We start from the raw sequence: 13,025 nt of genomic DNA, 5'->3' as shown, positions 1-13,025 counted from the left end.
GGAAACAACCTAAGTGTTTGTCTATAGATGCATGGATAAAGATGTAGCTCTTTAGCCACATGATGGAATATTATTCAGGCTCGAAAAAGAAGGAAATCCTGCCCTTTGCAAAAACATGGATGAAACCAGAGGGCATTTTGCTAAATGCAATAAGCCAGACAAAGGAAAATACTGTGTGGTATCACTTATATGTGGAATCAAAAAAATAAAACAAAAAACAAAGCTAATTTCATAGAAACAGAATAGAATGGGGGTTTCCATGGACTTTGGGGAGGGAGAAGTGGAGAGATGTAGGTTAGCGGGTACAAACTTCTAGTTATAAGATGAATAAGTTCTAAGGAGCTAATGTACAGCATGGTGACTATAGTTAATAATACAATATTGTATACTTCAAATTGGCTGAGAGTAGATTTTAAGCATTCTTACCATACACACATACAAACACACACACCAAAAATTAAATTGAGTGTGTGAGGTGATGCATGTGTTTATTATCTCGATCTTAGTAATTATTCTATAATGTGTATGTATACCAAGTAAGCACATTGTATACTTTAAATATATACAGTTATACTTGTCATTTATTCCTCAATAAAGTTGGAAGAAAATAAAATACATTTTGATATTTGGTAGGATGGCAAGGTTTGTCCCTTCTTGCTAATCTTATTTGGATTTTTCCTAGCTATTTTTCTATATGAACTTTAGAATTAGCTTATATGATTAAAATAATTGTTGGAGTTATTATAATCTCATTTTACTTCTAGATTAATTAAATTATCTTTCATGATGTTGAATCTTCCTCTCTGAGAATATGGGTATGTGTTTGTGTATGTCTTAAGAATGCTTTAAAGATATCTTTTTATAGATCTTAGACTTTTTAAGTTTATTCCTGTGTTTTCTTTTTTTGTTGGATTTGTAAATGGGGTCTTACTTTTTTAGCTAATTATTATATATGTGAAAGCTTATTTTCTGTTTACTAACTTGTACTCAGTCTCCATATGTTCGTGTTTAAGTTGATTATCCAGTATACAACTGTTATCTACAAAGTAGTACTTTTTGTTATTGTTCGTTCGTTCGTCCTTCCTTCCTTCCTTCCTTCCTTCCTTCCTTCCTTCCTTCCTTCCTTCCTTCCTTCCTTTCTTTCTTTCTTTCTTTCTTTCTTTCTTTCTTTCTTTTCTTTCTTTCTTTCTTTCTTTCTTTCTTTCTTTTGATTTACAGTGTTGTATTAGTTTCTGGTGTACAGCATAGTAATTCAGTTCAGAGTAATAATTTTTATCTCTTCCTTTCCAAATTATTATACCTCTTATTTCTTTCTTTTGTCTATTTCCATTTGCTAGGAACTCCAGAACAGTGTTAGATAATAATGATAAAAAAAGACATTGTGGTAGAATACTTTTTGTGGAAATTTCTTGTATTTTAGGACACATGCTTCTTTATTTCTACTTTAAACTTGAGGCTCACTTTTGGTGGATTGAGATAGATAATTTTTATGTGTTGGAAATACTTATCTATCCTTTTAAAGAGTTTTCATCAATAGTGAATGTAAATTTCCTAAATACCTTTTCAGCATCCGTTAATACGACAATACAATTTTTTTTCATCTGAAATCCATTAGAATAAATTATATGAGTAGATCTTCCCATCTTTAACCATCTTTGTATTGCTGGAATAAACCCCACATGGTCAAGGAGTGTTAGTTTTTAATATTCAGTGCTTTTTCTAACAGGTTTATCATGTTCATTCTGATAGCTATGAGACACAAAACCAGCACTATGGAAGAAGCTTAACGAAAGAAACTCTAAAGGATGGTAAGGATTGAAAAACCATATTTCAATGCTTTTATTACTACGTAGTTATCAAAATCTATAGTGATTTCAGTTTTAATTCTCCTTTGGTATAATGATTCAATTGACAATATATAAACTTGTTTTAAAAATGAACCTTAAGTGGGGGAGGGTATAGCTTAGTGGTAGAGCACATGCTTAGCATCCATGAGTTCTTGGGTTCAATCCCCAGCCCCTCCATTAAAATGAATAAATAAATAAGCCTAATTACCTCCCCCCACCAAATTTTTAAAATTAAAATAAAACAAACAAACAAATCTTAGATTCACAGAATTGGAGTAATCATAATCCCTGGTTCATAATATACCAAAGTTGGGTCCATGAATGACCCTCTTTCATATTTAAGTTAATTTCTTATTTATTAGTATACTTAAAAATAATGACTGTCTGTGAACCAACCATCTAGTCCAAGTCCTGGAACTAGAGGTTATGTTTCAAATCATAGTATTTTGAAACTGCTTGTTACATAAGAGACTTTAAAATGTGTGTTGTAGCATGTAATGTACTTTTACTAAGATTTTCCATGTATAGTTGAGCTGTATTATAAGTTGAGCTTATAAGCTTCTAGGACTACATAAAGAGTAAATAAACTGGCATTAAAGGTAGTTTAAGTAAAGTCTGTTAACATATATGCTTTTAAAATATATATGGCCAAGATATTATAAAAGCAGTGATATCGTGAATTATCAGAAATAATATTAAAGTTTATTTTTATCTCTATCCAAAATGGGAAAGAGCTTATTAGTAGTGTAATTAGTTTGAAGAATTTTTATTTTATGTATACAAAATAAGCATCCACAGTGTGCTCTTGACCATTAATATTTGCCTTTGTATAGTTAACTACTAGCAAGATAATATTCAGATTGGCTTTTTAGTAAAATATTTCACAAACTAATCTGAATATATCTTTTGCAGTTTCTGATCCAAAGTAGAACAGCAAAAATCAAATTATATATACCCATCAATTCCCAGATATGAGAAAATATGCATAATTTTAAAGGATGCCTATTCTGATAGGTTAAAACATGTAAAGTCTCAATTTTGAATAACATACTCAACTTGGAGTAGTGCTAATATCCAAAGCGAGCTGAATGTTTGCCAAAAGACTGATTTAATCATCAATGTTATCAAGAACAGAAAAAATAAAGTACAATTATGGTTTGGTATTTTGGTAAATGAGCTGTTGACATTATTAAAAATGGTTATGATTTGACTCTAGGTTCTAGATTAGTTCTTGAATGTGATTCTAACAAACCAAGTACTCTTACTATAAACTTCCCCACAATAGCAAATGAAGCAAATATTGGAATCCTATTCTTTAAGAGAATATATAGAGAGAAAACTAAACTAGCAGTCTCCCTGTGACAAATTTTTTGTCTAAGTAAGGTATTTTACTTTACATATGTGTCATTTACATGTTTTCTAGTAAGGCTGTCTTCACCAAAAATTAAGTTGATCTCTGAGATTCTGTGTCTGATTAGAATTCTTACCTGTTCCCTTAATTACAAGGGCTGATGGAGAAAACTGAAGAATTGTATTGTCTAAGATGAGATTACTTCCCAAGTAATAGCTATTTTTAAATTTCATTATAATCATAATTATTTTCCTTTTTATAGGAGTCTCCCGTTTTTTTCATAATGGATTCGGCTTAAGAAAAGATGCTATTGCTGCCAGTATTCAGAAGATTGAGAATATTTTACAGTGGTTTGAAAGCCAGAAGCAGCTTAACTTTTATGCAAGTTCATTACTGTTTGTTTATGAAGGTTCATCTCCGCCAACTATTACAAAATCGAATGACAGAACTTTGGCAGAAAAGTTTTTGTCCAAAAGACAACTCTCAGACACAGATGTACTGGAGTACAATAATAACTTTCACGTGTTAAGTTCCACAGCAAATGGAAAAATAGAGGCTTCAGTGGGCAAAAGCTTGTCCAAAATGTATGCTCGTCACAGAAAAATGTATTCAAAAAAGCATCACAGTCAGTCTTCGCTGAAAGTTGAAAATATAGAGCAAGACAATGGGTGGAAAAGCATGTCACAGGAACATTTAAACGGAAATGTACTTTCCCAACTGGAAAAAGTTTTCTACCATCTTCCCACTGGTTGCCAAGAGATTGCAGAAGTAGAAGTGCGAATGATAGACTTTGCTCACGTGTTCCCTAGCAACACAGTAGATGAGGGATATGTTTATGGGCTGAAGCACTTAATTACTGTGCTGCAAAGTATTTTAGATAATTGAGTCCTTTGATGCTGTCTTTTTAAGGGGTGGGGCAATCACAATGAAGAGCAGCGGTTAATATCTCTGCACTTATAATGCTATGTAAAAAATTTGTATTTTGAGTCTACATTTTATTTGTCTTTATACTTCTGGTAGAGGGATTAACTTTTTTATACTCTTACTCAGGAAAACTAATTATTTGTTCATTAGAAGACTATGAAGAATGAAAAAACTTAGGAATGTTAAGCAGGGAATGTGGTGGTACGTGGCTTAAAAAATGGCTCCAGCAAAATGCAAACCATTATTCAGTCATTACGAGTTTAGTTAAGCTTTCTGTAGCCAGTTCATCATGAAATCTCTGTCCACCCAACCTTGACAATGAGCCATATCTAAACTCATTACATTATTAGAACATTTTCAAAAATCTGGAAAGCACAGGTTGATATCCTTAGTATTGCTGTGTATGAAGTTAGTAAAACTGGAGAAAATTCTACAGAAATAAGTACTGTTTAAGTTTTGTAGTTCAGACCAGTGTATCAAAAGGTGCTTTTTAGTAAAATGATTTAGAATTACTGCATTCCAAAAGCAGATTTTGTCTTTAATTTCCATTTATATACAAATTTCAAATTATCACATGCTATGAAAAAGATAATTGAAATGGACAACAACAACAAAAGTCTTGAAATTAAGCGCACTAATAATCATTCTTGTCAGAGTCAGGAAAAGAGAGAAGCTATTTGCAAGGGACAAGATGTTTTTCTTTTAAAATTTCATTTATGGGAAAATTGAAATATATAAACTTGAAATATACATTGTGACAAGTATAAACCATGTAATACTTTTTACTCTAATTTGCAGCTTCAAAAAGGTGGATGGTTTTCCCTTTAAATAACTTTATTTTCCCTTTAAATAACTCTTAAGAATTTTTTCTTCTACAATTCATGTATTTATACTTCCCAGTTTAGTTAAACAGGGGTATGAATATATGTTGCTAAAAACTGTTTCTCAAAATTCTAATAAGTAGTGAAGGACGACACCCAGTATTGTGTTCCCAAAATTACTGTATGTAAATTAGTGCAATGTGTAGAGTTTGGTGATACCTAAATTTATGCTTCTGTTTCATTCTTGCTCAAAACAGTTTTATATCATATTCAAGACAGAAATTATAATTTAATTTCACAGAGTTGGGATGGGCAGTGCTATTTTTCTTGGAAATACAAGATTTGTATTATCTCTGTTTTGCATCCACCACCTTTTAAAAATTAACTACTTACATGTTATTGAAAACATTTAAAACTTTGAAATTAAATGTGCAAATATGTTAAATGTTTATATTTTCATTACTTGTACTTTGATTCACTAATGAAAGGTCTAATAAGTAGTTAACATTTTTGCCATATTCCTGGAAAATGTTTTAGAGCTGTGAACTATTAGACTTTCCCCCCTAGAATTACAAAGTAAACTTTTTAATTCAAGCACCGTTTTTTTTTTTATATGAAGGAAAATATCACAATTTTATGGTTATCTCACCTTCCCAGCCCTCTCTGAGTGTACTTTGCAAATAGCTGAGCGCAAAGAAGTACCAAGTACTCTATGAATTCCATGCTTAGTAAATTTATTAAACCTGAATACATTTAAAATTCATATGCATTTGTTATGGCAAAATTTGATTATTTTTCATTTTTAATTTAGACTCAGTGCAGGTATCTTTCATAGGGACTTTATATTTTCTGTACTGCCTAAATGGGTATTGGCTGTAGCTTTTTTTTGTGGGGATGAATTTCAAGTCACAGTTAATAGTGAGAAATTTTTTAGTTTTACTTTTTTTCTCCTCCAATGTAGACTTTTGTTGTTGTTGTTATTTGGATAGTGCTTAAATAGATCTTAAGCTCAGATAATTAAATACTATTTTGAATCATAACAAAACAAGGCTTTTTTGGTGTGGGATGGTATCAGCCTATATAATATATACAATGAATTTAACAAATTTAAGTATTGTCAAATTTTTTTGCACATTGTAGCTCAATAAAGGGTGAATCAATTGTTCCAGATTTTCTTTATCCATATTTGGAAGTACAGCTTTGTAAAATCAGTGTCTTACTTTTTTGATACAATAGATGATGTTTTTTAATAAAACAAGAAGCGATTTTATCTTTTGTTTTTCAGGGAAGGGATTAACATTTAATTCTATTTGTTTACATTTTATCACTCTTATCCAGTGCCCACTTTATGTTGCTTTGTAAGTAAGCTTACATGTAACAGAGCAGGTGTCCATGTTGTTCACATGTGACCATTCTACTGTCTAGTCCAGTTATTTAACATTATGCTGAAATTTACCACTGTGGGGACAAATGATCACTATTCACCAAGCATATGTAAGCATGTAAATGGTTAAGAAATAATAAGGATATTGTTTGGGTTAATAGGATTATCATAATTCCCCCCACCTCCGGCCCCAGCAAACATAAATAATGATTTTAGTGTGTTTCTCACGGAATGCACTCATGAAAAGGACTAAGAAACTGTGGATAGTGAATAATACATTTCTCTAATAAAAATTTAAATTGTGTAACAGTTTTATAGTAAAGTATTTACATTAATTGATATTTTAATATGGATGGAAGTTGCGTAGATTCAAATAAATTAAAAATTGATGATAAATGCTAAATATTTTATCTAAATAGTTTTTCAAGAAACAATTGTGAAAGTGTGTATATTAAATGACTAACATGGAGTGTGCGGTGTTTTCAGCTCAGTATTCGTTATTCTTTGTTAACGTATCTGGAAAGATTGTGCTCACTACACTTCTTTACACTACAGTTTGCTATTGTGGGGCTTTAGACTGTGTTCACCTGAATGAGAAGTTTTCCCCTTATTTTGGTTGAGTACAATTTACTATTTTATGATTTCCAAGATGATGTTCTTCATATCTCTATGCTGTCTATATGTCAAATTTATAATGTAACTTAAGAACATAGAACTAATTTTCAGAGATATTTCAGTTGCAGCTTTCTTGTTTCATGCAACTGAAAATGTGTTTGTTTTCTACGATTTGGAATATTTTTTAAAATGTAGGATAAGAGAAAATGATGAAACAGTGAAAGAATTTTTTTTTGTGAAATTACAGAAATTTTGTTCACTATTTTAAAGCATTGTCATCATTTTAGTGCCATTTGTTCTTAGTAGTTTGGCATTTGTTACGTTAAAACTTGATTTGCTTTAAGAATTGTTTACAGTGCTTTGTAATAATCTTCCTTATCCAGTGCCTTTAACCTTTATTTGATACATTTGTAGCCTTGGTTATCCTTCCATTACATCCTGTAATGTTTTCATAGTCTAGACTTCAATTTAAAAAAAAAGAAAAAAAGGTCATTCTGTCATGTGAAGAGGTAGTAATTGTCTATTAATGCTTTAGGAAACAAGTAATGTTGCCTCTGGAGGCCAGGCTTCTTAATTCATTCAAAAATATAAATATGCAAAGCATTTTTAGTCCCTGAATATATAGTTGTGAACCTATCAGACAAAGGCCCAAACATTTCCAGCATTCTCTCTAGATGGAGTGGGTTGGGGGCTTAATTAAAATATGGAGAAATGTTCATTGAAAGATAAAGTTAACGAGCATTCAAGTTTGTGTAAAGATAAAGTAATAATTGAGTTGAGGTGAAGCAACTAACAATGTGTTTAAGAGGTTAAAATAGTACTTTGCAGCATTGTAACCTCTGTTTGAAATTTGAGTTCAGGTAGTAGTTACAGATAGCATTAAAAGGCCTTAATTTTTCACTTTTCTTGCTGGTAAAGGTACGTTTACTTAGACCGTTCATTTAGAGTAGTGTTTTAACATAACATTACTGTGAAAAACATTCCATTACATGTTCATCAGCAAATTACTGCACATTTAAAAATTGTACTTTGCAATTTAGTAGAACTATTTTAGGCCTGAAACTTACTTTCAAATCACTGGTATTTTAAATTTGGCAATGAATATGAAATTACTTTTTGATTTACAGAATGATTGTATTGTTACTTAAAATGCTTGTTAATATTTTAGGAAGGTTGGAGTCTCCATTCCTTCGAAGTTAATATTTAAATTCTTACTACTTATTTTGATAGTGTCTAGTAAGAGGAAATAATATTCATGCAATTAGACAAATTAGAATATACTTTAAAGTATTTTAACTGTTAAAATTTGTCATCATCGGGGTTAAATTTTGGCTTGGTGTTCACTTACAATATATATTAACACGTTTGATTATGAAGTGAAATAGTCTTAAGTATGACGTATGATGCACCTGCATATAAATGAAAACGGCGTGTGCACAAAGACACTTTACTATGGGAGCTGAACTGGAAGATAAATGAAAGCATGTGAAATTGCACCTAATTGTGTTGTTAGTGACTATGCTAAATTTATTGTACTTGATGAATGAATGTATTTAGTCAATGTTCCTTTGGTTTAAATGTCTAAACAATGTCTTTTTTTTTTTTCAATGTATTTGTAATTTGTACTATTGATGGGGGGGGTGTTGTAGGACTGCAGGGGTTGTTGTCAATGTGTGATTTGTGTTCTTATTTTATAGAATCATCCAATGTGATATACCAATTTTTATATAAGTGATATTTAGATAATTCTAATAACTGTATATTTGACAACCCATTAAAATGTTTTGCATTGGAGCTTTTTTCATTAATTGTAATATGCTAACAAACTCATGGTAGCTTAAAAATAACTTACTCATTCAAATATTTGACTACCTGTTATGTACCAGAAACTATAGGAATCAGAGATTCAAAGATGATTAAGACAGGATATTAATAGAAAGAAACATGCATTGGAAATGAGAAAGTATGTAAACTTTTGTATGAATATTAATTTTTCTGTCATATGGACTAAAATCTTTGGAATCAGCCTACTAGGAGAAGTAGACTATAGAAGAAACAAATTCTCTTGGCTCTGAAAATGTGTACTATAATTAAAAACTTCAGAAGTAGGTAAGATATTCTTGCATGTATTGGAGATTTCATGAATCAGTTACTCATTTTAGTGACCAAGGTTTTGTTTTGTTTTTTCATTCTTTAATTAAAAGAGAGGGCACTGTCCAATACCTACCCCTTATCAGGCACTGTATTTAGCTTTGGAGATTCTGAAAAGTTGAATAAGAGATCTAGTACCTGTCTCTGAGATATGTAATGTCTGGTAGAAGAAAAAATAGGTAAATGTGTGGAAAATGTTATTGGGACTATGACTGATGTTTATCAATATCCAGCAGGGCTGGAGAGGGAATCAGTTCTGATAATATGCAAGTGGGTGAATGATTCAGAGCTTCATAGTAATTGTGAGTCAAGGCTCCTGATGGTCATATTTCCTCTTTTTTGCCTGCTGTGTGCACTGGGAGAAGGAGCAATACTCATGAAGTACACTCCTCCCTCGGTATCTATGGAGGATTGGTTCCAGGAGACCCCACTTACACCAAAATCCATTGATGCTCAAGTCCCTCATTTAAAGTGGCTAGTACAGTCAACCCTTCATATCCACGAGTTTCAAATCTGTGGATACAGAAGGCCTTCTGTATATTTATCAAAAAACAACACTGGGTATAAGTGGACCCACTGAATGCAAACCTATGTTGGTCAACGGTCAAGGGTCAACTTAGTTTCTTCTCTTTTTAAGACTGGCTGCCTTAGAAAAAAAAAAAGATTGCCTAACTGCTGGAAATAACAGGGAAGCCCACTGCCATAGTCCACAAGTTATGGTTAATTAAATAAAAGTTAATAGTAACTAAATAAAAACAGATAATAAAAAGTGAAAATAATAGTAGTGTAATTAAGCGAAAGTAATCACTTGGGGTTTTTGTTTAAAATGCAGATTCTGATTCAGCAGGCTTAACAGAGATCTGTGGTGCTCCTGGTCCATGGACTACACTTTAATTAGATTTTCAAAATGATTTTGGGGGAATAGAGTGTGTAGTGGAACTTGGATTACTTTGATCCAAGGAATGGAGCTGTTTGAAAGTCAGGAAAGAGTGCTGAGAAAGAACTTTCTTCAAAGAAAGAAATGGGTTTAGAATGTGAGAAAATTCAGCCAGCAATGGTTCAAGGTAATACTCAATCTCAGTTGGAAGAAAAGTTCGTTAGCTATGTTAGACCACTAAACATTCCTTTTGCAACAGGTCTTGAAAATCTTGTAATGATAGACTTACCATTTCCTATTCTTTGTGAGGAAATGTTGACTACTTTACCAATTGAAGGAAACATTCTGCATGTACTTGTTAATTACATTGTACTTGCTGTCTAACATTCTAGAGATACGTTAGGCATAAATGACATGATACAATTGGTTTGGATAATCTGAAGTATTTTATGTCAAATCTGTGTGTCTCTTTTTTTTAATTCAAGTATAGTTGATTTACAATGTGTTAATTTCTTGGATACAGCATAGTGATTCAGTTATACATATATTCTTTTTCATTATGGGTTATTACAAGTTATTGAATATAGTTCCCTGTGCTGTACAGTAAGATCTTGTTATTTATGTCATATATTATTTATATCATATATAGTTTGTGTCTGCTAAGCCCAAACTCATGATTTATCCCTCCCCCACCCCCTTCTCCTTCAGTAACCGTAAGTTTTCTCTTTTTTTTTTTGTAATTTTGTTTTCTATGTCTGTAAGTCTATTTCTGTTTTGTAAATAAGTTCATTTGTACCTTTTTTTGGTTTCATATATAAGTGATATCATACAATATTTCTCTAACTTCACTTAGTGTGATAATCCTTTGGTCCATCTACATTGCTGTAAATGGCATTCCATTCTTTTTTATGGCTGAGTAATATTCCATTGTACATATATACCACAACTTCTTTATCTAATCACATGTCAATGAACATTTGATCTCATCAGTTGCTTCCATGTCTTGGCTATTGTAAATTGTGCTGCTAAGAACATTGGGGTACATGTATCTTTTCAAATTAGAGTTTCCTCTAGATACATGCCCAGGAGTGGGATTGCTGGATCCCACTCTACTGGGTAGAGTGGTACTCTAAATGGTAATTCTGCTTAGTTTTTTAGGGAAACCCCATACTGTTTTCCATAGTGGCTATACCAAATTACATTCCCATCAACAGTGGAGAAGGGTTCCCTTTTCTCCACACCCTCTCCAGCATGTATCATTTGTGGACTTTTTAATGATGGCCATTCTGACATGTGAGGTGATACCTCATCGTAGTTTGCTTTTCTCATAATTAGCAATGCTGAGCATCTTTTCATGTGCCTTTTGCCCATCTGTATGTCTTTATATGTTTAGGTCTTCTGCCCATTTTTTGGATTGGGTTGTTTTTATTATTGAGTTGTATGAGCTGTTTATATATTCTGGAAATTACGTCCTTGTCATTTGCATCATTTGCAAGTATTTTCTCCCAGTCCATATGTTGTCTTTTCATTTGGTTTATGGTTTCCTTTGCTATGCAAAAGACTATTGTTTGATTAGTTCCCATTTGTTTATTTTTGCTTTTATTTTTCTATTGCCTTGGGAAACTGATCTAGGAAAACAATGCTATGATTTATGTCAGAGAATGTTTTGTCTATGTTCTCTTCTAGGAGATTTATGGTGTCCTGTCTTATGTTTAAATCTTTAGGCCATTTTGAGTTTATTTTTGTGTATGGTGTGAAAGAGTGTTCTAATTTTATTGATTTACATGCAGCTGTCCAGGTTTCCCAACACCACTTGTTGGAGAGACTATATCTTCTCCATTGTATATTCTTGGTAGATTGGTATAAGTTCTATGTATGTTTGGCAGAATTCTCCAGTGAAGTCATCCAGTCCTGGACTTTTGTTTGCAGGGAGTTGTTTTTCTTTTTTAATTAGATTTGATTTCACTTCTAGTGATCCATCTGTTCAAATGATCTATTTCTTTTTGGTGGACATATATTTCTAGAAACTTGTCGTTTTCTTCTAGGTTATTCAATTTGTTGGCATTTACTTGTTCATAGTGTTTTCATTTTTTTTGTATTTTTGTGATATCAGTTGTTATCCCTCCTCTTTCATTTCTTATTTTGTTTATTTGGGTCCCCTCTTCTTGGTGAGCCTGGCCAGAAGTTTGTTGATAAACTTTGTGTGTTTCTAAGAGAAGTTAGGAAGGTCTTTAAAATTATTACTAAGTTAATATAATTTGACAAACTGCCTTGGGATGGGCACAGAGAAGGTGATGGATGTTGAAGTACCATGTGGACACTTGTTAGTCTAGGGAAGAATAAATAGTATTCACCTCATACATGTTGAAGAATATAAACTTAAGGTGAATTTATAAGCTTAACTTACAGCTTATAGGGCTTAGATACAGTTCAAAGCATATCCTTATTTTTGTAAATTGTAAAGAAGCCATAATATCATAACTAAGTTTTCATCAGTCTTAACTTCCACTCCCTATTATGGTTGACCCTAAACCATCAAGTGATGCCAGAGGCAGAGGGAACAATCTCTGTTATGGCTTTCCTGACCACTCTGTCAGTAAGTATTCCTGAATAACACCCCAAAATGTAAGTGGCTTAAACAAGTGCCCTTTATTATTTATATGGAATTTTATCAAATGCTTGATATAGTTCTGCTGATCTTGGCTGGATTTAAGTTTCTGTAGTCAGCTGGCAGGTCAGCTGAGTGGGAAATGGGTTTTGAGCTAGTCAAGGATGAGTAGGATGACGTCTTTCACATCTTTTCGTCAGGCTAGCCTACGCATTTTTTCTTAAAGGTAGTAGGGGTCCAAAACAAGATGCTGAAACATGCAAACATGTTTCAAGCTTATTTGAGTCAAGGTTGCTTCTACTGACAAATACAGAGTCGGTGTGGGAGGACACTACAGAAGGGCCTTCTGCAGGGAGGCCACAGTACAATCAACAACATGCTCCCATCTCAGACCAAATCACACGGAGCACCAGGGAACTGTCTTGGCATGTCATGGCCCGTGGTCTC

The 13,025-nt window shown here is 32.5% G+C and overlaps 1 protein-coding gene across 3 annotated transcripts in view; it reads left to right on the top strand.

The window, feature by feature from the left end:
* Positions 1-8,736, top strand: part of IPMK (inositol polyphosphate multikinase) — a 37,076-nt gene extending 28,340 nt beyond the window's left edge. For all 3 annotated transcript variants that reach the window (XM_074374035.1, XM_010957962.3, XM_074374034.1), the window contains exons 5-6: positions 1,727-1,808; positions 3,461-8,736. In XM_074374035.1, the coding sequence (XP_074230136.1) occupies positions 1,727-1,808; positions 3,461-4,083 (705 nt within the window). In that variant the 3' untranslated portion in view covers positions 4,084-8,736. The remainder of the gene's footprint in view (positions 1-1,726; positions 1,809-3,460) is intronic.
* Positions 8,737-13,025: the final 4,289 nt, after the last annotated feature.

Source organism: Camelus bactrianus, chromosome 11, assembly GCF_048773025.1.
Source record: "Camelus bactrianus isolate YW-2024 breed Bactrian camel chromosome 11, ASM4877302v1, whole genome shotgun sequence".
Classification (NCBI taxonomy): domain Eukaryota; kingdom Metazoa; phylum Chordata; class Mammalia; order Artiodactyla; family Camelidae; genus Camelus; species Camelus bactrianus.
The sequence above is the reverse complement of the archived record's forward strand: the minus strand, read 5'-3'. Positions and strand labels throughout refer to the sequence as shown.